Here is a 27,554-nt window from a genome sequence, read left to right as displayed (position 1 = left end):
GCTGGCAGGGCCTGGGGATCTGCAGGGTGTCCCAGGAGGGGGCAGGGGAAGGGTGTCATCATCCCCAGGATGCGGGGCTCCTCTCCAGCTTGTGCTGAGGCTTAGAGAAACTCAAGTGTCGTGGAGCATCCTCTGCCTTTTGGGGAGCTTGGGGGTCTACCTGCAGATCCCCGTGGGGCTTGGGAGTGTTCTGGTGAGGGGCAGCGGCCGTCAGAGCTGGGAGGTTGTGGGGTGCTCAGCTTTGGGGACCGAGGAGGGATTGCCGTAGGGATGGAGCCACAACCTGGCACCCGTAGGCATGTCACCATGAAGAGGAGGGTGGCATCGGGGTCATGCCACCGGTGCAGACCCACCAGCGGTGTGCCCGGGCTTGCGAGAGCAGCTCCGACTGTGGGGGGAGTCAGAGGAGCTGCTCTTACCTATGGTGGATGGAAAAAAAGAAAGAGGAAAAATCCTATTGGGAAGTTCCCATCAGGCCATGTCCACCGTGCCCGTTCCCTCCCTCTGCTCATCATCCCCGTCCATCCCACTCTGTAACCAGGTTTTCCCTGGCGCTGCCAGTCTAAACAAGACCTTGCAGTGATGCTCAGCGCCCTCACATCGCTCCCTCCCCCTCCCCTGTCTGAAAGCCTGGGGCTAATTTTTTCTTTTTTTTCTTTTTTTTTCTTTTTTTTTTTTCCTTTCTTCTTCTCAAGACCTTAAGTTTTCCTGGCTCACGTACTAGTTTATTGCTGGGTCAGGGGGCAGGGGTTTGCATGCTGGTTTTATAGGGTCCCTCCAGAGCCGGCTTCAAAAAGCTCCCAGTTCATAAATGGGGGGGGGGGGGGGGGTGTTGTATTAACCGCCTTATTTTGACGGGGAGGGACGCTCTTAGAAGTGAAATAATTTAGGTTTTGTAAGCTTTAAGGGTAACGTAGCTTGGAGTTTCATCTAACCAAACCACTCTGCGAGCACGCAAAAAAAAAAAAAAAGTGACTAATTCAAAAAAAAATCCCACGTTTTTATCAGAAATCCTCCCCTGTCCCCATGTGCACCATGTGAGGTTGCTCCTCGAGTTACGCAACCCCACAGGGACTTTTCCACAAGGAAGCCCCACAGCTTGGCTGTTCCCGGACCGCCGCTGCCAGCAGCACCGAAGCAATGGGGAGGGCTGGCGTTACGGTAAATAAAACGTGGGGCCACTTTGGAGCGGTGTTTCCCATCCCAGGTAGGGGTAGGTGAGAGAAAGCAGGGCTGGAGGCGAGGTGTTACGGTGAATTCCCTCCTGTCCCGCGGATACGCACCTCTTCTCCTTCTCCAGAAAATGCCATAATATTTAAAATTCTCTGGAAATTAAATTTTTTCCGTTCTCTCCTCTCCTCCTTAAAATCCCAGCCTACCAGGGAAGATCTGTGCCCCCTCCAAGCTCGTGTAGCCCCTGGCTTTTACTGGGTGCGGAGAAAGCCACCGGTTCTTGGGAACAGCACTGAATTACACGCTGGCTTACGTCAGATTTACTCCTGCTGTCCTTTGCTCTAGCTGCTCTATTAATTTTCAAATGCCTCGAGCAATTACCGGACCTGAGAAACAGTATTTTTGGGGGCAGCACCCACAAATAACTGCAAAAAATAAACCCTACTGTTAAAAAAGGGGGGGGGAATGGACGTGGGGGTTGCGCTCACCTGGGTTTAGAGAGCATTTTTAGCGTGAATTTTCATGAGAAACTGTGTCTGTACAGTCTGTTGGGTGTCTTCTGGAGGGGAGCATCTCTCCAGGGGCTGCAGGGGGGGGACTCACACCCTTTCCCCACCCACACACCATTTTTGAAGTCCAAAGCACTGCTCCCGGTGGGATACAGGGTGCAGAGGGGGGGCCACGGGTGCTTCCTGGGGGCAGGTTTGGGATGTGAGGGCTCCATATGGCTGGAAGGGATTAGCCTGGAGGATTAGATGAGCGGAGAGGAGGGGAAAGTTCCTGCAATCCACCCCCACCCCAAAACCCCTCATCTCTGACCCCCGGCAGATGTGCAGGGATGATTTCTGAGGACATCTAGCACCGCTTTGGTTTTGGTCGTGCCCCCGGAGCCACGGCTCGGTCTCCGTGCTGCCGGGGGGAGAGCGATGGCCATCACCTGGGGTGGGATCCTGTGCCGGCAGATGATGAGGAAAGCTGGGATTTTCCTCCTGCCACTGCCTCGTACCCACGTGTTGCGTCTTCCCTTGAGCTCGAGGCGTTTCAGACCCGAGCTGTTTGCTCAAGCTTTAAGCTCGCCCGGAGAGAGCATCGGTGGTGCTCGGTGCCACGCCACCCTCTTCGGACAAACCCACTCCCCAGGGACCAGGGGTGGACGAGCCTGGGATACAGCATTTGGGAGGTCACACGTGGTGTGACCTTATCAGTGGCCATCCAGGGTTTGGGGAGGGTCGGCACCGCTGCTGCAGGATGCGGGATGCTCTGCAGATCCGTACTTAGGCAGTAAAACCCTGCAGGGATGCGGGATGCTCTGCAGCTCCAGGCAGCACTTAGGTGTAAAGCACTGCATGGAGGGCACAATATTTTCACCATTTTTAAAAGATCCCACCCTGGAAATAGTAGAAATGGTGCAGAGGGGCGGTGGCTTTCCTCCATGCAAGCCGGCAAGGGCATCACTCCATCACAAAACCCATCTTGCTTGGGATTGGGGTTTGCTAATGGCTTTGCTCATGGTGCCCCAGTGTTGCCGTCCCAGCAAAGACTCATCGAGGGCTGGGTTGGCTCTCAGAGCATGACCACAGCCTCACAAAAGACTTCCAAGCCCATCCTTGCTTCTTGGGACACATCAAGGGTGGAGAAACCTGGTGGACTTGTCATGGCAATGCTCCCAGGAGGGTGGGTGCTATAGCTTGGGTTCTATTTGAGCGGTGAAGAGGACAAAAGCCCGTAGCCATCGTTGCTACGGAATACAGGAGTCCTCAAAATTGGCAATAAATCCATCCATCCCGGTTAATTCAGGGCTCTGACGTGCTGCCCTGGGTCTGGCCACAGCGGTGCCGGCTGTTCCTGTCCAAAGTCCGGCATCTTCCTCCCCGTTTGCCTCGCCGGGGTTTATACGAGGTGCCGGACTTTGTACCCACACAGCAAGCCACAGCCCTTTTTTTTTTTAACTCAGCTGCCACCTCCGCCTCGATTTAAGGCATTTCCATCCCTCCACCAGGGTATTTAATAGAAGACGCTACGCAGAGAAGATGCTACGGAGCATCTCCAAAGCCGCTTTTGCTAAAAGTGATGATTTTTTTTTTTTTTTTTTTTTTTTTTTTTAGTTAACCTGCCGCTTTGTTAGAGAAGGAGATTTGATCTTTTTTTGTTGTTATTATGTTTTTTTGTTTTTTTTTTTTTTTTAAAGGCTCGTTGTGGAAAAACTTTAGTCTTCACACATATCAGCAGGCACATCCATCAGGGGCCGCTGCGAGCGGGGACGGATGCTCAGCGGCCTCCGTAGGTACACAAAACCCGTTTGAACGCCTGCGAAAGGTTACGGCGGCGCTTTTCAAGCGCCGCCGTAACCTTTCGCAGGCGTTCAAACGGGCTTTTTGTTATTACACGAAGATGGTGGCCGTCAGCATCTTGTCGGGGACGGGCAGATGGCGTTCACCTGCTCCGGACCAACTTCTTTCGCCCTTTGCCTTTGGTGTTGGGGAATAATACCGGGGCAGCTGCTGGCAGTAAAATAGGCTTAAGCAAATGGGATATTTTGGCATTCAAGTGCATGACAAGAATGGGAGTATTTGCATTAATTCCCTCCTCTCTTTCCCCACGGCGGGAGATGGTGGAGAAAACGGGGGTGTTTTCCCGCGGGGCAGAGCCGGGTCCTGGTCTTCTCCGGCTGGACCAGGGGTGGGAAGTGTTGGATGCTGTGCCGGCGTGTCGGTGCTCCATCCTGCAGCATCTCACTGCCCAAACAATGGAAATGGATGTTTTTCTGGGAAGGTCCTAGTGTTTCCCACTATATTGCAAAGGCTGGGGGGAGCCTCACCCCCTTCTCTGGATCCGGATGAGTGTTGGGTACTGGGCATCACTGGCTCCCCATGCAGACTCCTAGCTTATTTTGTATTACTTCTGATTGCAAACAGCGACCGATGAGATCGTCTGGCCAAAACACAAGGTGGAAAAAACAAATTTAAAAAAAAAAAAAAATATATATATATATATATATTTCTAATCTGTGCCCATCTTTAATGGGGAAATCACTGCCGGGCACTGGATGCCTTCGGGATGTTCTGTGGTGCGCCGGCTAGCCGACGGGATTGGCAATATCCTCGTTAGTTTGTTAGTAAATCCTTTGGAAAAGTTAAAACTATGTTTTCTCAAATACGCGTGCTGCAACGGCGCGGCGTTTTTCTAAAACCGAGGATTGGATATTTTTTTTTTTTTTTTCTCTTTTATATTAGATCACCAGTTTAAATCTAGCTTTTCTTCTAACCCCTTCCAAAATTCGCTTGGCAGTTTCAAGCTGGGAGAAGGCAGAGGAGCGGTGATTTGTACAGGCGCTGGGAGGCAGAAGTCGGACTGCCAGCGCCAGCAGCCTCCCTTGCACCTCATTGACAAATGGTTATTGTTTTTTCAAGGGGGAGGCAATATTGTTCCTTAATCTGAGCTTTTCAAAGGGCGGTAAAAGAGAGGATTTGATTTCAGCTGTGATGCTTAAGTCCGGGATGGAAGGTGAGCTGGTCCACGTGCCAACGAGTATCCAGCCATGCAACCCTACGTAATTATATCCCGACAGCAGCAGTGGGAAGCGAGGGGCATCCCAAGGAGTAAACACCCATCTGCTTTAACCATCACAACTTTGCAGAGAACTCCAGCAAATTACCTCTCCTGGCGGCTTTGCTTGCTGGGGCTTTTTTTCCTTTCGGTTTAAAAAAAAAAATAATGTAATTTTTTAAAAATCTGAAATTAATCCGTAAGCTTTGCGTAAAGCTTGTACGTCAGGAGCAAATCCAGGGGGAACCGTGAAGTCTTCGGTGCAGGAGAAAATACAGGTTGTCGGTGCGAGGAGCTGCATGGCAGCGGTGACCGAGCGGCCCTCGGTCGAGCCGAGCATCCCGCGCTGATAGATGAGGGGTAGATTAATAGTCCTAAGCAATTGCATTATCTAATGAAAATTTTATATAATTATTTTATATAAGTTTTTTGGCAGTTGGACCCTGAAATGGATGGTATTGATTGCTGGAAAAGAGCCTGGCCTGTCTGATGCTAGAATTATTAGAGGAGAATTGATAGTAATTAATACCTGTGTATTTACAGTATTTTCCAGGCTGCTAATTGCACAAGATCTATTTGAGCTGCTTGGCAGCGGGGAGGGTTCGTACCTGGGTTTTAAGACGTGGGTCTTGTGCCAGGGACCCCAGCTTCACCTTCGCCCCGAGCTGGGGCCGGGGGGGGGCGGTGCTCAGGGATGCCCATGGCAAAGCATCCCAAGGTACCAGGGATGCTTTTCATCCCTGCGGCGTGAAGCACCGGGGCTCTCTCCTCTGCAAAACCCTTCCTAAATCAGGGAAAGCACCACCGACAGGCCCGGCTTAACTTCCCACAAGTTTCCCTTTGTAAACCTTCCCGTACTCACCCGCCTGCAAAACCCGGCCTAATTGCATTTAGTCTTGTTTTCTTACACCTCCCATGCTTATCATCCTCCCCCCGCCACCCCCCCCCCCCCCCCATCCTCACCCTCCCCTTTTAATTCGGTTTGCTGTGAAATTTTTGCAGCCCTGCCAAGTTATTTCCTTGGGATATATTTAGAGAAAGCCAGCTCAGCAGAGCGCGCTGGGTGTTTGCGTAAGGATGTTTGTAAATGTTAGCAGGAACGCTGGCGGGCTGGCGGAGCAGATGTCCGCGAGATGCTACCAAGAGCCTTATTTACAAACTTGTAAATGACTGAAGGGGTTTCCTTCCCTGGGATAAGGGGGACGCCGACTTAAGAGATTAAAATCCTATTGTTTCGTGGCCGGGGCTGCTGTCTCAGATTATCCTTTACAAGGTGGGGGGGGGGGACAAAAAGAAAAAGCCCAGTATTAGCTTGAAACACCATTCAACTGTTTTGCCTTCTTTTTTTTTTTTTTTTTTTTAATTGTTTTTCTTTAAAGCTCAAGAGAAAACACAGGGCTGGGGCTTGTTTCTTACTCAAGGAGGGGGGAAAAAGTGGCCGAGCGTGGCTGTCCCCGGCCGGGGCATATGCTGGCGCTTTGTGTGCTGGGCGGCTTGTAGGTGATGTATTTGAAATAAGCACGAAAAGTTTGCGATATCCTAGAAATACAGTTAAGCTGAACTCGGATGCGCAGCTCGGTGTCCCACGGGAGCGCGGTGACGGCGTTTGGGTGGCACAGTGATACTGCTACAAGCCCATTTCATCTCTTTTTTTTTTTTTTTTCTTTTAATATCTCCTTCTTGCCAATACACAAAGCTTCATCTCAACCTCCTTTTGCCTCCTTTTACCCTAAAATAAACCAAACCCCGTTTGTTTTGTCTCCTGGAGCATCCAGCCGAGTGGCTTGCAGCGGAGGAAGCAGGATGGTCTCTAGCTGGGGAGCATGGTGTGCCCCGAAAACACCCTGAGCCCACCCGAGAGGCTTTGCGAGCGCCGCGGTTTCGAAGTGGGTGCCCCAGTGGGTGCCCGCGGGTGATCACGCTCCCTGGGCTGCGGCGGGCTGGCGTTTTATTTATTTTCATGCACGTTGATGCAACGCAGACGCTGCCAGCGACCCGCGGAGGGGACTGATGTGGGAGAGCATCCGAGAGCTCGGTCCGGAGGAAGCGGTCGGCGTGCCGTCCTCCCCCGGCGTTAATCGGGTTACTGCGAGGTGTGGGAGGGTGCTATTATTAAATTTAAAACCTGGCTATGTAAGATGAAGGCAGCTTTAACGAGATGAAAAGGCTTAACTGGAGTCCAATTAAATTCCCTATTACCTGTTTACGCAGCCTGCTTAAGTCCTGACCTGCACGCCGATTTCTTCCCTGCGCTCCAAAGCCTGTGCTCTAGGCAAAAAAGAATAAAATCAAAGGAGGCGGATAGACACCAGATCACCGACACGTCCCGAGCATCCCCGCACGCTCGTACCGGAGGATGCTGCCTTCGAGTGCCTGGTGCTGCGGCTGCGAGGTGTGAGATGCGGCCAAAAACCCTCTGCTTTTTGGCTCTGGAGCCCAAAAAAGCAAATGTCCGGCCATCCTTAGTTTGGTTTTAGGTCTGTGCCATGAAGATATTTCTCGTGGCTGGGTTTGATGGAGGCTGGGGCCGGCAGAGTGGACTGTGTTGGTGGTGTTTCCCACGGCAGGAGCATCCCCTCTGCTGCCTGCCAGCGCCTTGCACCACTGTTTGGAGGTTATTTTTATTTTTTTTTAAGAAGCGTTTGGTGAAAGCCAGCCCTGGGATGCTGGGGCAGCCGCCTGCGTGGCCCAAAGCTGCTTGCCCGGCAGCGCATGGTGGGGACACCGGTTGGCTTCTCACAGCAGAATAAATACCGCTGGGGGGAACTGGGACCTGTTTTTCATCCTTAATAGAAACCATCGCTTGCGTTGGGGAAGCGCGGCAGGTTTGGGCGGGCGGCGAGCCGGGGCTCGGCTGGTACCCTGCCACCCCGCAGGGCATCGTCTCGCCGTGACGCCGGGAACCTTGCAGGACAGGATGCATCGGGGTGCAACACCTTAGCCCACCTTGGAGATGCTCTTGCAGGCACCTCAGGCTTGTCCAGCCATGGGGATGAGGAGGAAGAATCCCATTGCAGGATTTCCATGTGGATGGTGCATCCAGAAAGCTCCTCAGCTTCCCAAACCTTCCCTTGTTGGGTGCTGCCTTCTATTACTGGGGGTACCCTGGGGCTGGGGGTGATGGAGTGCTGTCGCTGGCGGCGATTTCATCCCACCAGCTCTGCCTTGGTTTTTAAATTCGGTCCCCCAAACCTCTCTCGGCCCCGGTGGTGCCTCATCGTTCCTCTTGGGTCGAGTCTGCCGGGGAATGGGGAGGGGGGGGGGTGGGCAGGAAACCGCTCGCCGCACCCAGCCCTCACCAACCTTCTCGCCGAGCAAAGACCTAAACTCGGCGTTAAAGGAAGTAAATAAATAAAAGTACCGGTCCGCAGCTCCTCCCAGGGCCGTGGGACGCGTGGAGGCAAGTTGTGCTCCCGGCCTGGGAAAGCAAATTCGGGTGACACCGAGATGCTGGTGCAGCTGCCCCGGTGCCTCTTCCCCACCGCTCTTAAACGCAATTAATACAGCAGAATAACCCCTTTTCTTCCTAAGGATTAGGTTAAGAAAACAACCCGGTTTTAATAGCCCTTTTAACATCCTCCATAGGTTTTAGCTGAAAAACCTAACTGCTTTGGCAGCGCAGCCAAACAGCCCATCTTTCCTTTTTCTTGTTTTCCCCTGTTTTTCCCCCATATAACCTGGTGCCGGCGGTCCTGTGCGAGCGGGCTCCTACCGATAATTCGAGTGCCCAGCTCCTGGCTGTGCTGTTTTGTCCGATTTCCATTGCCTCCTGACCTCCATCCTTCTTTATTTGCAAAGCTATACTCGCAGGCAGCGGTAATAAATCAATTAATGACTCTGATGAATCGTTTAATGGCTGACAAAATAACACTACAGTCAACAGCTTGGATCTCTACAGCAGTACCAGAAGACGCTGGTTGACTCAGGGTAGGGAGACGAAACAGAGACTGTTAGCTCAATTAGTGCAATTAGTGTGCGATTTAAAGGCTTAGACGGCATCTGCTGGCGTACGGAGCCGGTGTGTTAACTGGGAGCTTGGGTTTGGAAGCGAAAAGCGGCGATCCAGATTGTCATCCCTCCGCTCGCTTCCACCAAAAAAGGGGGAAAAATCCAATGTACATGGTGCTGGGGGAAAAAAAAAAAAAGGTGTGTGTATATATATATATATATATGTATGTGTGTATGTAGCTATATATGCGTGCCCCAGGAACTGCATTTTGTTTCCAGCATGGAGCAAATTTACCATCTAATAAAAGGCAAACGAGCTGGCGTGCAGGCTGTGCCGGAGCGTTCCGTGCTCTTCTCCAGCAGCCTTTCCCGGCGTGGTTCGGTGGAAGGAAATTTGGGACACCGCGTGCTACTGGGGACCTTCGTGTGGCTGGACATGGCTTTGGATTAGCACCAGCTTGGACACAGTGGCACAACAGGCTTTGTTTAGGGGGGGCTTGGATGTTCACCTGGTGAAAGGGGCTTGGCAGGAAAACTCCAGCCAAAATCTCCGGAGTCCCTAAAAAGAGTTTCTTAACCAAAACGGTGAAAATCAGCCAGGTGAAGGGGAGCTGGGAGGGAAAAAAAGTCCTGTTTTTTTGGAAGTCAGTGCTGGAAAGCCCCTGGGGGTTTGGCTGCTGACCCTCGGGGTCTGAGTCCTCACCCCTAGGGTTTGGGAAATTTGTTCCCGCTGTCTTTTTTTTTTCCCCTTTTTTTTCTTTCTTTTCTGGCGCATCCCCAGGGTTTTGCAGAGCTGCTCCAGCGGCGGCTGCGCTCCCATGGCTTCGGCGGGGCTAAAGGTGCCTCCGTGTTTACCTTAGCGGCGGTGATGGGGAGGGGAATAAAAAAAAAAAAAGAAATAAAATGTCACTTCGCAGCCTTGTAAATCATTCATCAAGGGCTGACCAATTTGGCTCCCATCCTACAATATGCTCAGGGCACTTGCGGGTTTTTAATTACCGAGTTCTGCCAAGCGCCACATGTGTGAGGAACTTTAAATCCCCGTTTACGCGGCGAAGGCATAGGTGAGGTTTCAGGGTGTTTAGCGCGGAAAAATACTCTGCGGTTTCGTGGAAAAAAAATAATGGGCATTTCGCTTCAAGATTTTCTTTGGCTGCTTTGCCCCCTCTTCCCTCCGCTCCCTGTTGCAGAGGGAAGGAGGAGGGCAGCGTGCTTTCCCCCTGGATCCCATCCTCGCTCCCCCCCGCTTTGGGATCCATTTCGCTTTGGGAGATTCCCCCGGCAAAGGATTATGGTGCGCTGGAAATCTCTTGAAACCATAAAATATCACCTTGGCAGCTTTATTGCAGCGCTCGCCGCCTTGGGAGAGAAGCGTTTTGCGTGATAGAGGGTTTAATAAAGGAAATTCCAAATGGGCTCGCTGCAGTTTGGGGCTCGGTCTTATATATTTTTGCATTAAGAACCGTCATCTGCTTTGCAGAGAAACTGCAATATGTTCATGGCCTTGGATTAAGATTTGGTTTTACTTTTATAGCTGACCCACTTGGGGGGGATGGAGGGAGGGGGAGAACTGGGTTCACTCCCTCTCCCGTCTATTTTTGCTGCCGTCTGATGTATAAAAAGAGCCTGGAATGGGCAGGCTTATTTTTCCTGCCAGGACTTTTTTTTTTTTTTTTTTTAATGAAGTGTAAAAACACTCAGATCTGGCCTTTGCTGTGGGTGTGGGGGGAGCTGCTCGGGGTGCTATGTTCAGGGGCCCAGGGGTGCAGGACCCCATAGCCGCAGGAGGACCCTTGTTACTTCACCAAGAGGAATCTGGGGCTTTCTGGTCCAGAATAGCAAGGTTCCCAACCAGACATCGGGGTCCCACCTTGGCAAGCCTTAGGCCTTAATAACAATCCTTAATTGTCCAGGCTGCCCAAGTCCTGACACCCCAGCTTCTCCCCTCGGCTCACATAGAATCATAGAATGGTTTATGTTGGAAGGGACCTTAAAGATCATCTAGTTCCAGCCCCCTGCCATGGGCAGGGACACCTCCCACCAGACCAGGTTGCTCAAAGCCCCATCCAGCCTGGCCTTGAACACTTTGTAGTGGAGATGGGGCATCCACAGCTGCTCTGGGCAGCCTGTTCCAGTGTCTTCCACCACCTGCAGAGTAAAGAATTTCTTCCTAATATCTAATCTAAATCTCCCCTCTTTCAGTTTAAAACCATTACCCCTCGTCCTATCGCTCCGCTCTCTGATAAAGGCTCCCTCCCCATCTCTCCTGGAGCCCCTTTAGGTACTGTAAGGGGCTCTAAGGTCTCCCCGGAGCCTTCTCCAGGCTGAACAACCCCAGCTCTCTCAGCTTGCCTTCATAGGAGGGATGTTACAGGCCTCTGCTATCTTCATGACTCTCCTCTGGACTCACTCCAACAGGTCCATGTCTTTCTTATGTTGGAGGCTCCAGAGCTGGACACAGTACTGCAGGTGGGGTCTCACCAGAGCGGAGCAGAGGGGCAGAATCACCTCCCTTGCCCTGCTGGCCACGCTTCTTTTGATGCAGCCCAGGATATGGTTGGCTTTCTGGGCTGCAAACGCACATTGCCAGCTCGTGTTGAGCTTCTCGTCCACCAACACCCCCAAGTCCTTCTCCTCAGGGCTGCTCTCAACCCATTCTCCAGCCAGCCTGTATTTGTGCTTGGGATTGCCCTGACCCAGGTGCAGGACCTTGCACTTGGCCTGGTTGAACTTCATGAGGTTCTCATGGCCCCACGTCTCAAGCCTGTCCAGGTCCCTCTGGATGGCATCCCTTCCCTCCAGTGTGTTGACCAAAGCTTGGTGTTGTCAGCAAACTTGCTGAGGGTGCCCTTGTGGTTGTCATCGTATCAGATGCGATCGGGGGCCAGGGCTGGCTCAGCTTGCTGTCGGGACATGGGGTTTGGTGGTGTTGGTGTGCTCCAAGCATTGGGGTAAACCCAAGCCCGGGCAGGCTCCTGTGTACCCCATCAGCTCATGAGATTACCTCAGTGGAAAATTTTTCCAGCAATTTTTATTGTGGTGGGCGATTTTCCTTGGTCCTGCCATGTGGTTTTAGGTGAGTAAGTCCATCGTAAAAATTCGTGGAGGGAGTAGTTCAGTGATCAAACCCAATTAATATCACTGAGGTTCCCTTGTAACTGCCCTGGGAGTGGGGGTTCGTTTGGTGATGGGTAAATGAGAGTGCACTTTTACGGCACAGGCATCGCCCTTAGGCCAGCAGGGACATGTGTCAGCGGGGGTCTTTGAGGAAAGATCTTTTTCTTAGCATTTTCCTTCTGGGTAGGAGCCTCCCATCACGCTGGTGCTTTCCCGGCGCCGCTGGCTCCACAGCAGGGAAGTAAATAGAAATAGAGATGCTGAGCAGGAGCGAGTGGGGTGTCTGTGTCCACCCCCATCCTTCCTTTTCAGGGCTGGAGCTCCTCAGGTGGCTCATCCTGGGGAATGTGACCCTGCAGATGAGATGGGATGAATTTGGAAATTGATAATAAAACCTTGGCATGCTGGTGAGGTTGGGGAGGCATCCTTTTCGGAGGACAGAACTGAACATGCAAGTGGCATGGGGAAGGTGGGGTAAGAAAAGCGTTTAAAAAGCCTTAAAACAGCTTCTGCCTGAAGTGATGCATTCAGTGAGGCTCCTCAGTGGATTAATGAGCCTAAATGCCTGGGTAAATGAATAAATAAGCCCTAGAATTATCCCCATTTTTTGTACAGCCGTCTTCTCCTTGGGTGAATCGCAGAGGCTGGTGCCTCTCCAGCTCTGAGCATCCTCTGCTCGTTCCCTGGGGGATGAAGATGCTCGGGGCATGGGGGGGTGATGCTCGGGGCACGGGGAGTGATGCTCGGGGCATGGGGAACGATGCTTTGGACGTGGGGAGCGATGCTCAGGGCTCTGGAGGTAACAGGCTAATTGACTCAGTGTGGTGTGGGAGGAGAGACGACTTTTCAAATGTGGGGTATTTTTTTTCTTAACTCCGACTCAAACCCACCGTGTTTGTCCTGGTTTTGTTCCCCGCAGAGCGCAGCTGCCGCCCCGAGTCCCGTGCTTGGAAACATTCCCCCGAACGACGGGATGCCCGGGGGCCCCATCCCACCCGGTTTCTTCCAGGTAGGCTGCCGCTCCTCCCGGTGCTCGCCTCCGCCCCACGCACATGTTCGCTTACGCTCTGGGTGTCAGCGCTGTTGTGACTGTGGTGGGGTTTGTTTTTTTTTCCCCAAGGGGATGTTAGGGAAGCAGCATGTCCGTGTAGCTGACCCGTCTAGGCATAACTCCTGTTCTGCTGTCCTTCCACGTTTGCTTTCTATTTTTTTTTGTGGCCTCAAAGCGAATTTCTTTCTTCCTCGAAGAGGTTACTGTGTGTTTACAGCCGATGTTTTGTTGGGTTTTTTTGGTTTTTTTTTTTCCCAAAGCTGCTTGGTTTGTGTTTGGGTTGAGATTGTATTTGTTCTCCGGTCCTAACAGACGTGCATAATTGAAAACATTCTGGATTTTGATTCCTGAAACTTCTCCACCCCCTCCCCCTTCCTCTCCCCCCCCCCCCCCCCCCTCCCTCTCTGGTTAACCGCTTGATTTTTTCCAAATGCAATCACTGAAAGCATTAACAAACGCTGGCTGCGGCTGCAGGCGAGAGCCGGCTCCAGCCAAGTCCCTGAATGCCGTGGAGGCACCTTGTAAGCTAAATACCTAGCAAAGTCCCCAAAGTCCCCTCGCTCCTTCCTTCTCCCGCGCCGACCTCCGACCGAGGAGGTGGGTAACGCGTATGTTTGGAGTGACGCTGATGGAAAAGTTCTTCACAAGCTCACAGAAAAGGAGTTTTCAAAACTTGCGGGGGGCTTTTTTTTTTTGGGGGGGGGGGGGGAGGTGTTTCTCTGGAATCTCTTCGCATGGCGTGAGCCGCACCGATTTGCACCAGCAAAAGCTCTCGGTGCGTTCAAATCTTCCTTCTTGAGGAAGAAACACTTGTTCGTGTAACAAATGGGATAAGAGTTGAAAGGAATATTTGTTTTGGCAAGCTGGTGGTTTTTTTTTTGTTTTTTTTTTTTTTTTTATCTGGGCTTGTGATTTGTATATGGGAGAACTTCTCGGGCAGTAGGCAGGCAGACCTGATAAGGCGCTTGTGATTTATTGTGGCGATATCTGAGCCCGATATCGCCGTTTGCGTGTGTATGGGAAAGGGGGAAGGAGGGTCCTGCCTATTTTTTTTTTTTTTTTATTATTATTTTTGTTTTGTTAGAGAGACCCCATTTCCTGAACGTGCTTCTGACAAAGTGAGAATATCCGATATTGATCGGGAACCCTAAAACAGGCGAATCTTGTAGCAGCGCGCGGCGGCACGGGGTGAAGCCAGCAGCAGAGATGCTATCTCGCAGGTCATAGCTGCTGCCAGCAATGCCAGTGCCAAGCTGCTGCTTCCAACAAATGTGTCTCCAAAAGTCCTGATCTCGCCCCTCGGCGAAGCTGACTGTCCTTTGGGGCTCCTGCTTCACGCAGAGCTGCGAGGGCTGCAAAACTGGCACGGAGTTAGGGCAAGGCTTCAAGAGCACGGGTTGGCTTTCCCCGAGAGGGAAAGGTGAGGAAGGGGAGTCGCATCTCCCCAGACGTGCTGTTCGTGCTCCCATCTCGACTTTTCCCGTTGACAACCTCCAAGCTGTCCCCCCTGCTTTCCTTTCCATCCTCCCGCAGCATTTTTTTCACTGAGGGTCTGATTCAGGAGCAAACAACCCATCCTTGCTCCCTACTTCTCATGTGGCTGGACCAGGAGCCACTGGGGAAACAGGGGCTCAAAAGCAGCTCTGCTTTCTTAGGACTTTCTTAGGCTTTCTTTTCCTTTTTGGCGGGGGGGGGGCTGAAAACCCAGCAAGTAGTGGCACCCATGCAGGTGTCATGTGGGGGGATGCTGCCCGTCCCCAGAGCTGCCGGAGGGAAGAGAGGACGGGTGGCGATGCATATGGCTCGCATGTGGTATCTCAAGAGCCTGCCGTTCCTGAAAGCCCTCCAACATCTGGTTTCTCCTCCCAGCCCTGGGGATGAAGGGGAGGAGGGGAGAAGAAAAATCCCACCTTTTAACACAGTCTGAACATCGCCTCCATGAAAGCCCGTCTGATTTATTGCGAGTGCTGGAGCTCGTTCCAGCTTCAGGAGGTGGTGGAGACCAGCTCCTGCAGAGGTGGGCTGGAGGCTTGGTGGCGAGCTGGTCGCAGCTCAGGGGTAATTTCCTACCTCTGTAGGAAATCAAAGTGCTGAATTAAGAGGGCAAATCCAAAAAAGGTCACAGGAGATGCAAAGGACTTCTCCCTGACCCTTGGCGTGCCAGCCCTGGGAATGAGTGAGGGTCCTGGTGGTACCAGCTTGGCCAGTGCCCTCCTCATATCAGCAGACCAGAGGATGGAGAGGGCTTTGGGGGTTCAGCGTCTCGCTCTTCTGCACCATACTCCAGGCACCAGGGACCTGCAGGGATAATCCTGAGGGTAGCAGGCATGGTCAGGCCATATTTGAGAGGGCCTGATCCTGTCCTGGCATGGTGGGGCATCACACCAGGAGCTGAGGAGGAAGTCACCAGCAAAGGTCAGGTTGCAGAAACCCTGCTCTGTTGCCCCGGAGGGGCGCATGAACCACCCCCCCAGCCCCGCGTGTTTGGATGTGCACAGCTGTTTGGCAAAGGGAATAAAATTATATGGACTGTTCCCAGGAGCTAGTGGCCCAAAAACCCGTGGGAGTGAGCTTGGAGGAGAAGTGACGCGCCAGGAAGGGAAGAGAGGAGGAGCCCAGCCTGCAGCCGCCGTCTTGCTGGGAGAGTCCCTTCCCCGCGCTGGGGCTCAGCAGCGACCTTCGGGCTGGGGGCCAAGGGAGATGCAGCCTTCAGAGTCTGCCAGAACCTTCCCAAAACGATGGGAAAGGAGTGGCCCTGGGCACCCTTGGTTTGCCGGGGCATTGCGTGGTGCCAGGCAGTGGCACGGCATCGGGCAGTGCCTGGACAAAAGGTGGCCGAGGTTGACGGCCGGCGTGGGTAGATGCTTTTATTTAAATCCTTCTCTTTGTCCCTTTGAGATGAGCAAACAAACCCTCTGCTCGTCCTCCTAAAGGTCACGGGAGGCGTTCCTGCTTTTGTTTCGAAACCTGGATTGAAGCCGGGGTGCAGATCCCTTAGAGGAGGGACAGGGGGGTGCCAGGGAAACGTAGGAAGGAAAATGAAAAATTTAGAGTGATTAGTACCACACCTTCTTAAGACCAATTAAATGGGGGTGGGCGGGGAGGGTGTCCAGTCAGCAGCCCCCCGCCGCAGCCGTGCCTCCTCTCCCCGGTGCAAACTCCCCGCGCCGCCCCGTACCCCGCGCGCTGATGAAATGGAAAGTTGACCATAAATCAATGTCGGCGGCTGCGTTAGCTATGCATCAGCGGCTCGGCGCCGAGATGCACCAAAACAAAAGCATCAGGCTGCTCGGTGTTCCCACACTGCCCCCTAATGCAGAGAGACCTCGGGAACAGGGGAGGATGAGGGGGGGGGGGGGGGGCTCTGGAGCCCGGGGGGCTCCCCCCAACACCCCCTGCCCTCCCTGCCTCTCCTCCCTGCATCCCGGGGAGCATCACTTTGGGTAAGGTCGCCCATCAGGGGGTGAGGACGCTAAAGTCAAGGGCAATAGGAAGGGGTCCATGTTGTCCTGTTCCCTCCTTGGACGCCACCATTTTCCCCTTGATCGGTGACGTCTCGGTGGGATTTGCCACCAGCTGTGGTCAGCCAGCTCCAGCCAGGTGGCACAAGAGCCAAAACCAGGCTGTCCTTCCCGAAATCCCCAGGGCAGAGCTCGGTGTTAGCCTTGCACCAGGCAGGGTTTGAAGGAAGGTGGCTTAGGAGCTGGAGGAAAGGAAAAGCAAGCATCGGAGAAAGTTCTTTTTTTCTCTGGAAGTTTAGTAGGATGCCCGAGGCTTTTGTACCGAGCGTCTGGAGCATATGGTGGGATTTGCAGTCAACTTTCTCTCGGGTGCTCCAGCCAGATGGAGGTGACTGTTCTTGGCTCCGGCTGACACGGGTTTGTTTCCTGAAGAGCTTGTGTTTAACATATTCCTTAAAACCAGGCTTCTGCAGTTGGGAGCCCCAGCTGCAGGCGAGGCAGAGCTCCTGCCCACGGCTGCCTTCCACCGTCTGCAGGGGAACTTGGCCCCCCCTTGCCCTGCCTTGCCTTGCTTTGCCCTCCTTTGCCCTTTCTTGCCTTGCTTTGCCTTGCCCTGCCTTGCTTTGCTTTGCCTTGTCCTGCCTTGCCTTGCCCTTTCTCGGGACGGTGCAGAAGGTGGCCACGGTCCTCCTCCCTGAGGGCACCTGGAGCATCTAAAGGCTCCTTCAGGGGTATCTTAATTTTTTTGGTTGACAACTTGCAAAACTGCCCTCTGCTTCACGAGAAATAAAGCTCCTGCCCAATAAACCCAGGCACGCATTTAATTAATCCCCATCTAATTTATTTTGGCATTTTCTAATGGCAAAACGGGTAGGCAGGGGCAGGTATTTTAGAAGACGAGGTGCCTTCCTGTTGCTTGCTCTAAATTGTCGGTGTCTCGTGGCGGCGATGCTTTGCCTTCTCGTACCATCCTGCATTGTTCTGCCACCCCCAGAGGTGCTCGAAAATGTTTTTTAAATAGAAAAACTCCCCCATTAGCTGAAAGTATGTAGCCCATAAAACATGATCCATTTGTGGTGAATTAGCGCTGGAAACATAAATTGACACGCGCAGAGCTATGATCGCTCGTGCCATTTTCCATCTTTAATATTTTACAAGAAGTTTGAGGAGTCGAGCTCCTGAAAGACGGGAGTGGAAATAACCTGATCGCCTGGAAGCTCTCAGTAGAAAGCAGCAGCAGCAAACTTGGGTCGTCTGATGGGCCAGGTTGGGCTTTTAAAGTCCCCGTAGCGTAGAGGAGGGGGGGAATGAAGCGGAGAGGAGGTTGGGGCACCGAGAGCTGTGGGAAACAGTTTCCTCTAACGCCATTTTAGCTGTTTGGGGTTGTTTGTTGGGTTTGGTTTGTTTTTTTTTTTTCTCTTGAGGCAGCTACAGGAAGGTGAAGAGTAACCACACACACACACACACACACCCCAGGCAAGGCATCCAGTTTGGGGGGAAAAAAGCACCGGGGCCGGAGCAGCCCTCCGAGTGTGCCCACCCCAAAGAAAGGGACCCGCTGGGTCTTAAGCGTTTGGGAGAGGGAAGTGGGCAGCTCGGAGAGGGACAAGAAAAAAAAAAAAAAAATTAAAAAAAACTCTGGGCAATCCTGCTTCACCTCTGGGCAATCCTGCTTCGGCAGGGGAGTTGGACTAGATGATCTTTATGGTCCCTTCCAACTCTAAAAATTCAGTGAAATTCAGTGAAATTCAGTGAAAAAAATGAAAACTTGAGAGGTGATGGAGTTGCTCGGGTTGGGGAGAGCGCTGGTCTCGAGGTGGGAGTGAATTCACCACCAAGCAGGTCCTGCTCGCCCAGCGCGGCGTGTGGGATGCAGCTCCGGGACGTTTGGGATGCGGAGGAAGCAGGACTGCGTGCGTTCGGCCTCCTCTTGTAACAGCACTAGTTAATAACTGCTAAATACCCATTTTTTAAGGAAAAAAAAAAAAAAAAGAGAGAGAAAAAAGGGGTTGTTCTGTTGGTTGGAGCCCACATGTCATCTCTGCGAAACACTTGTCTCAACCGCCGCGATCCGTGGGGATCATCTGCCGCTTCCTCCGCAGCCAGGGAAACCCGTGCGAAAAAGCAAGCGATCCGGCAGGCGGTCCCGGCCCTGGGACATCTGCAAATATTTAGGGAGATAACGATATCCAGAGGGTCTGCCTTTCTGACGGAGCGGAGCAGCCGTGCCGTGGGGGCGCGGGAGGGGGCCGCGGCGGTTGCAGCCCGGAGCCAGCCTTTCGGATGCTGCCGCTCTTGCGAAAAAGAAGAAAAGAATGAAGGAAAAAGAAAAAAAAAAGCATTAAAAAGGGCCTCTTTCGGCTCCTCCCCGCCTGCCGAGAGGTTTGCATGAGCTGGGCGTCTGCAGACACGTTATCCAGAAGTCTCTGCCGGGAGCGGGACCACGTGGGATAACGCGACGGCGAGGATGCAGGACCATGCTCCGGAGGATGCATCCAGCAGCACAAACAATGGATGCTCTCCAGATCCCATTGTCTTGGGGGATTTTTCTCTGGTGAAAATGCTGCCGTGTCTTCTAGATGCTTTTCCTATGGTAACCATACGTGGCTTGCTTTGAAGCTCTAAATGCAGCCCCAAAGCCTCACCTCCAGGCCCAGCTGGGGTGTGTGTAGGTGGCCATGTCCCCAGTGCATTTAATACCTGTTAACTCCACACCTTCATGCGACGGGGGACATGAGAGGGAAGATGTCAGGCGTTTATTAACTTCAGGATGGGGTCTGCGTGCCTGTCCAGTCAGTTCCTGGATAACAATCACCTCTTCCTTGCTCTGCAGCAAGGAAGGTGTTGTGGAGGACCTGTTGACTCTTGCATTGATGGGACTTGAGGGTTGGCCTCTGCATATCCCAGTTTGTCTGTTCCACGCGGTTTCATCGCTCGTTCACCTTTGCCAGTCTTCCCTACCCCAAATCCTGCAGCTGTGCCGTGTAGGAAAGGCTTTGGTGGTGGCCAGACCTCGTTGAGAGATGCTGTCCCCCATGAATTGATGGTGGGAGGTGGCTGCTGTCCCCCGCTGTGGTTTGCGTTCACAACAGACAGAGTTAAGCCACCTCAGAAGCAAAAATAAGTCACGTTTCATGCATGGAGAGGACTTTTGCTAAAGGTGGTTGATGCCGCAGTTGGACCACAGAGGTTTGTCTTCTCTAGCGTGGTGGGACGTGGAGGGAGAAGGCAGTTGTGTTGGCACCGGGAGGGTCGTCCGAAGTTCAGCGGGCAGGGGGCTGGTTGGCTTTGGCTCCCGGAGAATAAATGGTGGTGTAAACGGTGGGATGTCATCTGGAGCGGGGAGGCTGGCAGGAGGCTGCCGGTTTAAATCCGCTTGGCTCCATCTCACCGCCGAACCGTTCAAATGAGAGAAGAGAGAGAAAAAAAGAAAAAAAAAAAAGGAAAAAAAAAAAAAAGAGGAAAAAAACCCACCCTCTTACTTTATTTACATTGCACTCAAGTTTCCGCCGTACAAAAGATTTGCAGGTGCAAATATGTCCTGCCTTCATTAACTTCCCCTCCCTTTTTAATTTATGTGATTTCAATTTTCCTTCCCTGTACTGTTAATTAGGGGACCCTCTAATCAGTACCATTATCACAGTGGTATTCATGTTTAGGAAAGCTGCTAAACAAATGCTTGCAAAATTGCTAAATGGCTAATTAATGTCTGTTAATTAAGAAAATTGCTCATGGTAACAAACCATGCCATTGCTGGCAGCAGCTAGAAGGCGAACACTTGTTGAAATTAGTAACGAGGCAGGTAGAGAACATCTGCTCCGGCGCCGGTCCTGGAGCTGCCGTCGCTTCCCATCACCTACTGACAAAGCTCGTTTGCTTTCTCTACCAATTACACCTCCTTTGACTCTCAAAAAAATACCTTTTTTTTTTTCTTTTTTTTTTTCCTTTTTTTTTTTTTTTCCTCCTTACGTTAACACGCACCGCTATATTCTTGCACCGAGCTCGCGGTTTTTCCAAGCAAATTTTAATTTCGTGCTTTTAAGGGAAATCTAAAAAAAAAAAGAAAAAAAGAAAAGGAAAAGCGGGCGTTCGAGCCCAAAATGTCAGCGGCTGCTGCATTGCAGCCTTAAACCTGCACCGACTAATCTCTCCTTTTTTCCCCTAGACATCCTTTCTTTGCTCGCAAGCCATTTTACTCGCATCCGTAGGGAATCCACCTCGAGGAAGGATGTTGCATCCGTCCAGGCTGGCGATGCGGCCCCGGTTGTGCCGGCCAAACGCTGCCCGGGCACGAGCTGGGACGTGCTCCTCGTCCTCTGCGCTCGCTCCGGCACCTCCACCGAACCACCGTCACATTCAAAATACCAAACCCCAAAACCACCCAGAGGCGTTTCCAGCCTTTGGGATGAGAGAGGAGAAAATAATTTTTTTAAATTTTTTTTTTTTTTTTTTTTTTTTTTTTTTGGTCTGGGGGTGATTTTTTTTGCATTTCCCCCGACCTCTCTGGTCCTCTCCTGCATATTTTTTTCTTCCTCGTTGCACGCCCTTGCAAAGTGTTTCCCTGTGTGTTTATCATTGCAGACTTGGTTGAACTACCGGACTGTTTACCGTCAATGTGGCTGCTGTATTTTGACAGATGTTCTGATTTTTTAATAATCTTTTTTTTTTTTCTTTTTTTTTTCTTTTTTTTTTTTGGGGCATATATCATTATTCATTGTTCAGCTACAGATGAATAGAAACTCAATTAAAAAGAGGACAACAAAAAAAAAAAAGAAAACAAAAATATTAAAAAAAGCGGGAGAACTCACTCACTCCCCGACCAAACAGGTCCACCCGTCAATCCTATTTTTTTAGCTCTTTTCCGCGCTTTCATGTGCTAATCTATAACCTCCTTCTACTGTCTGACCTCACAGGGACCGCCTGGGTCACAGCCCTCGCCACACGCACAGCCTCCACCCCACAATCCTAACAGCATGATGGGACCCCACAGTCAGGTAAAGACACTAGCGATGGGTAGGGCTGTGAACCGGGACGTGCGCTCGATTAGCCTTTTTTTTTTTTTTTTTTCCTTTTTTTTTTTTCCTTTTTTTCCTCTATAAGCATGCTGGGCAGCGGGTACCTGCCTCCACCCCCCCCCCCCACATCCCGGGGAGCATCCCCCCGGGTGTCCCAGCTCCGAAGCAAAATGGTGGGTTTTTTCCCATTTTTTTTTTTCTTTTTTTTTCTTTTTTTTTTTCTTTTTTTTTTTTGGATGTGCAGTTGTCAATGGACTGAGAAGTCAATCGTGGGTATCAGACTGTTTTACCTTCCCAAGGTAGCCTGAGAAAATTTAACTTGATGTGGGTTTTTAAGCTTCCGTTAGTAGCAGCGGTTGTAAAAAAAAAAAGTAACTTTTAAGTCTTTCTTCTTCTTTTTTTTTTTTTTCAGTACTTAGCATTGGGGATTTTTTGTGTGTGCGTGTCTGTATGTGCTTATTTGCCACTTTTTTTAATGTGTCTCTATATATTTAAACTTGAACAGCGTCTAACACGCAGGGTTTCCCATGCGCTAATTTTAACAGCCTCACCGAGTATTTACCGATGTCAAACGCTCTCAAACAATAAATCTACAGAGAAAATGTTAAAAAAAACGGACTCCGGACATCTTTTTTTTTTTTTTTTTCTTTTTTTTTTTTTTTTTTTCCTTTTGAAACTTCACTTTTTGAAAAAGGATGTCTCCAGGGGAAAAAAAAAAAAAAAAAAAAAAAAAGATCCAAAAATCCAGTGTGTGCAGTCTAACCGGCGTGCGTGGGGAGCGTGCTGCCTCCCCGCAGCTCGGCCCTCACCTGCCTTTTGTGTCCCCGCAGCCGTTCATGTCGCCGCGCTACGCCGGAGGTCCCCGGCCCCCCATCAGGATGGGCAACCAGGTACTGCGCTCCGGGGCTCCGCGCCGGTGGGTTTCCCCAGGGATGGCTGTTATTTGGGGAGGGGGGACAAGGGCCACGTGCTCTACGGACGCTCCTTGGGTTTGCCTCCTTCGGGCATCCTCCGTTCTCATCCTCCGTGCTCCATTCTGGAGCATCAGGTGTCACACAACCATTTTATTTTATTTTTTTTTTTTTATAATTATTTTTGGGCATAGCCAGGATGTAAACGGCATGTGCCCACCTTTTTATTTGTGGTGTTTTCACCACACCTTTTTGTTTGTGGTGGTCTCAGCACAGCCGTGCCATGCTGTGGGCTCGCTGCCCGGCTGAGATTTTCCCCTGCAATCGCAGAAAATTAAAGTGATGGAGATAATCCTGCTGGTGGGTTGACTCAGATCAGCGGCGGGGTCAAGCAGGGCAGGTCACCGCTGAATTTTTTGGGTTGGCTTTATCCTCTTATCCCAGCTTAAACAAGGGCAGTTTGTTTCTGGCCTTACGGACGGAGGCTTCCACCCCACGCGCTGCCCGAACGCCTGGCTTTGGTTGAGGAATTCCTCTCGTTCCCAACGATGCCGTGCAGATCCACAGGGGCAATGACCCAACCAGAGGTTATTCGTCGTTAAAGGGAAATTAAAGGAAACCTGTAATTCCTTTGAGTAGGAAAGGTGGCTGCGCAAAAATTGTCTCGGGAGCTCGTTTTTTTTTTGGCTAACAACATTATTTTTATATAGCTATTAGCGGAAGGAGCAGAATAGTCAGGAAATGGGATGTAGCAGCTTGCTTCGTGTTTGCGCCTGCTGGATTTGAGACTTGAATTGCTGGAACTTGCAAAGTGATGCTGAGACAGCTGAGATGTAGCTGAGAAAAACTCAGGGGGGTGCTGATGTAGGACCCCCAAGTCCGGCTGAGCGGGAAGAGCTTCCCACCCAAGGCACCGGTGGGTGTTTTAGCGAGGTATTAATTAACTGCACCTCCTCATGGGACTGTTTTAACGGCCCCCCGTCCTCCTGTGGTACCCAGGCTGGTCCTGAGTGCTGCTGGAGGTGACCACAGTGAGCTGGGGCAGGCAGGGGACCAGTCTGGGCTGGCTGCTCTTGCAGCAGGGTCGAGCATCCAGGAGTGGGTAAAGTTAATTAGAAGGATTTAATTTTTTTTTCCCCAAAACACCATGCATAAAACACAGGTTTGTACCTACACAGAGCTCGGCCAGATTGTGGTCGCATCCAGAGGGACAAGAGGAATAAATAGGCAGGCAGGAGGGTCAGGCAGCAGAAGTGTAAATATCCATCACTACAACCCCCCCCGGTTTATCTTCCTCCTGCTGCCAGCTTCCAGGCTGGCAAAAAAAAATGGGGATTGGGCAGATTCTACCTCGGCACAGCCATGCGCACCCAGTGCCCGTGCTGTGCTCCAACGGTGGGATCTGTCTGTGCCGGCATTCAAATGAAAGGCAGTGCTGTAGCAAAACTGTTTACAGTTTGCTTCCCCCAGGCAGATGGTATCTGCGTTTTTCTTCCCCTTTATCTGTTCGGAGCAGCCTTTGAACTTTAAATAGCCGCGTTGCCGGAGCAGAGCTGGGTTTGGGGAGGGGGAGCATCCGCCTTCCCCTCTGCCGGCGTGGGGAGGGGTCCGAATGCTGCAAATGGAGCATCTCTCACCAGCAGCCAGTGAATCGCTGCAGCCTGTACAGTTTGGCCCTGGTGCTGTGTAAACGCTGAGGAGCCAGGCTGCCCCTCTCCTCTCCCTGTTGGCTTTGATGCCTGCCCCGTGCAGCCCAGGCTTTCCCCCCCTCCCCTAAAATACAGCAGCCTGACGGCACGTGAGCTGCAGGGAGAGGAGGAAACGCTGATGGCTTGTCTGGTTTTTAGAGGGTGTTTGCAAAAGGGAAGGGGAGGCAAACACCTGGAGGCTGTAGGAAGATGCCTGGGAGGCAGGATGCAGTGGGATGCAGCTGGATGCAGGATACAGTGGGATGCAGTGGGATGCAGCTGGATTCAGGATGCTTGGGCAGACACAGGTCGTGCAGCAGCCAGAGGGGTGATGCATCCCAGGGATCACACCGAGGAGCGCCTCGAAAGCCTAAAGCCCCAACCCATATCTCTCTCTCTCGGCTACATTTGAGCAATAATTTATTTTATTTTATTTAAATCTTACTCCCCTTGTTTTCACAGCCCCCGGGTGCCGTTCCCGGTACACAGCCGTTGCTGCCCAATTCGATGGATCCCACGCGACAGCAAGGTAAACCCAGCGGAGGAGGGTGGGACGTTAACGTTTTCTTGTTAAGCTGTTAATTTTGGGACCCGAAGTGGCTGCTGGGCCGCCTAACGCCCCTGCTTTCCTCCCAACAGGGCACCCTAACATGGGCGGCCCCATGCAGAGGATGAATCCTCCGCGAGGGATGGGCCCCATGGGTCCCGGTCCGCAGGTAAGCCCAGCGCCAAAGAGCATCTTACCATCAAAACCATCGAAACAACCTCCTGGGGCTCAAAGGGCTGGGAGTTTCCCCCCCACCACCCCAGCCCCGGCTCCACGCCCCGTCCCCCCCATTAGTGTTAATGCGTTTTACATTAGCCTTGCATCTGGAAATCCCTCCTTTTAATGTGAGTGAGGTCTTCAGAGCTCATTAAGGGTATTGCAACCTCCCTCCCTGCCCTTCCGTCAGAGGGGATGGCACTTAGCGCCGCGCCGGAGCTGCCTTTGAGTGCATTACACCGCCTGCCTGGGAAATAGTTACGGCCCTAACAGCAGGAAAGGGAAAGGAGGCTTGCATTAAAAATAAATAAACAAAAAAAGAAATGGCAAAGATCCCGTTAGCAGGGGAATAAGGCTTTCCTCTGCGAGGTTCCCCTCCTTGCTGCCTGCCTGAGCTCTCTATTTCGGGAAAGAGGAGTAAACTCCTGAAATTAAGCAGATCTGGGTTAATATATGCCGTCTTTCCGTTGATTCACTTTACGGAGTGGCTTGTTGTTGACTCACTCCTGTTTGTTCCTTCTACGAGACTTCAAAGGCAGATTACCATATTTTGGTTGGAGGTTTATCCTCTCTGCCTCGTCGCCTACGCCGAGTTTGTAGCGCAAGGATCAGAGTCTGTCAAGAGACGAGCGGGTGCGCTGGAGTTTTGTTTTTGTTTTGTTTTTCCCCCCCCCGGAGACTGTTGCGATAAGCGAATATTGTGTAAAGAGGGGAATTGTGTCATCTCTTTTTAACACCAGCCTGAGGATGCTGCTCAGGGATGCCCGGATGCCTCCCGGGGCAGGGGATAACAAACCTGCAGGAGCATCGTTTTCACGGACGAGCCCTCCGATAGCACCCGCTTAAAATCCTTCTTTCCTGGAGAATTGCACCCAAAAAAAAAAAAAAAAAAAAAAAAGAAGGAAAAGTGGCATTTGTTAGCGTGGCCTGCGCCAAGGAGAGCGGCGGCGCTTTGCCCGGGGGAGGCTGCTCGCTTCCCACTTCCAAAGCTCGCCGTGAAACTTGGAAGCGGCGAGCGCGCCTTGAGCACCGCGTGGGATGGCGGCGGCTCCGGGAGCCGGCAGGAGTTGTGAAATGTTCAGAGCTTTATTTTTGACTCCGCCGTTTTCCCTGTGTACCTACATTAGGGAGAAGAAGGGTGGGTTTTTGGTTTTTTTTTTTTTAAAGGCAGCCTGGGCTTCCCAATCTGGCACCCGCCGGGCGCTGCCTCCCCGCAGCCATCCGGGAACCGCCAAAAATACCGAAGCAAACCAGCAGCCCCTCACACCAGGGCTTTTTTTCCTTTAAGCTTTGCATCAGGACCTTCCCAAATTCGCCTTAAATTATTCCAAAGGGCTGCAGAGCATCCAGCCGGGACATCCCAGCGTCCTGAAAACGGCGATTTATTACATGCCGACGATGAATCATCCCTTACAGCCGATGGCTGCTGCCTTTTTTTCCCTTTAATAGTCGCAGTTTTAGCTCTGCAGAAGCCAGGATTAGGTTTTCCGGTGGCTCTATGAAGAGGGTTTGTAGCTCGCTGGGTTTTGGCAATGTCTTGCCGGAGCCTGACATCCAGGTCACTCGGCACAGCTGCGTTCCCTCCCCACCCTCCCTGAGCATCTTTTGGATGGCTCCGTTTTCCAGCCTTTCAGCTCCAATTAAAAACACTGAGCTTTTTTTTTCGGCTTCTTTTTTTTTTTAAACATGGGATTTGATGCTGCCATTCAGTGTAAATGGCTGGAATTTCGATCAGTTAAGGACTTGCCAGTAACTTGTTTGGGGAAAACCCTTTTCTGCCTCTTCAAAACAAACTTTGGCGATGCACCCTGCTCCGATGCGTCCATAAATCCAGGGAAAAATCAACGGCACTGAAGTATTGCACTTAAAATCCGGCTTGGAGCACTCCGATGGGCTGCAAAATAGGAAGTGGCCAGCCATCCCCCCCCCCTGCCCTAGCAATTTTTTCTCTAAATGGCAGAAACACAGCCCAAAAAGATGCATGGCGGGGAGAGGGGGGAAGGTGGGAGGGGAGGAGCGGCAGCGCGACCTAAATCCGGCTGCACGTCGCCCGGAGGGCACAGGGAGCAAAGCGCAGACCAAATGGAGCGCGGCATTCGGGGGGATTCCTCTTCCTCTGCTGCCTTGGGCTTGGCTTTGTACTCCAGCTGGTTTTAGGAGATGAGGGACCCAGATCTGAGGCTCCCGGTCCCGGCTGGAGGCTAAGCTGGGATGGAATAAGCCAGAAGATGAGCCCCGAGAGGCTTCCCTGTAGCAGAGAGCTGGGAAGCAACAGGAAAACAAGCCTGGCTTGTTTTTCCCTGCTCCAGCCGTTATCCTGGGAGCAGGGGACGCTCCGTCTCGGGGGGAGCTGGTGCAGCCTTTTCCCGTCCTTACGCTGCAGCAATAACCTTCCAAGCGCCGCTGCATTTTCTCCTCCTGCCCCTGTTTTCTCCAGCACAAAAAGACAAACCCAAAAGGTTTTGTAGTTGGCGCCTGGGGACTGTGAGCAGATTTGTCTCCCGGAGCTGGGAGGGGGCTGTTTTCCCTCCATCGGAGACCAGGGGGCACTTTGGGGCTCAGCCTGGCTCCCTTCCATATTCAGCTGCCTATTTTCTTTATAAATATAATTTCTAATTGCCTTTGTGTTCATCATCATCTAATTATTATTTTATTTAAAGCTCGTTTTTGCAAACAAACCCTCTTGTTCTTTCGGTTTGTTGGGTTTGGTTTTTTTTCCCCCCCTCTTCTCTTGTCTCCTCCGGTTTCCCTTCCCGTGACGGTGGACCTGACCCTTGGTTATCGTTGCAGAACTACGGCAGCGGCATGAGACCTCCACCCAACTCCCTAGGTCCCGGCATGCCTGGAATTAACATGTAAGGCAAACCTCGGGCTGGGGATG

General features: G+C 51.9%; 1 protein-coding gene across 27 annotated transcripts in view; it reads left to right on the top strand.

The window, feature by feature from the left end:
* The window catches only part of SSBP3 (single stranded DNA binding protein 3), a 57,008-nt gene that overhangs the window by 24,876 nt on the left and 4,578 nt on the right, over positions 1–27,554 (top strand). For 8 of the 27 annotated variants that reach the window (XM_074151625.1, XM_074151620.1, XM_074151628.1 and 5 more), the window contains 5 exons: positions 12,704–12,793; positions 22,142–22,201; positions 24,373–24,439; positions 24,550–24,626; positions 27,464–27,528. In XM_074151625.1, coding sequence (XP_074007726.1) covers positions 12,704–12,793; positions 22,142–22,201; positions 24,373–24,439; positions 24,550–24,626; positions 27,464–27,528 — 359 coding nt within the window. Of the gene's footprint in view, positions 1–11,274; positions 11,308–12,703; positions 12,794–21,209; positions 21,291–22,141; positions 22,203–24,372; positions 24,440–24,549; positions 24,628–27,435; positions 27,529–27,554 lie in introns of those variants that run through there. The other 19 variants (XM_074151645.1, XM_074151633.1, XM_074151646.1 and 16 more) reach the window with 13 other exon arrangements.

The sequence above is a fragment of the Numenius arquata genome, chromosome 8 (genome assembly GCF_964106895.1).
Source record: "Numenius arquata chromosome 8, bNumArq3.hap1.1, whole genome shotgun sequence".
Lineage (NCBI taxonomy): Eukaryota > Metazoa > Chordata > Aves > Charadriiformes > Scolopacidae > Numenius > Numenius arquata.
The sequence above is the reverse complement of the archived record's forward strand: the minus strand, read 5'-3'. Positions and strand labels throughout refer to the sequence as shown.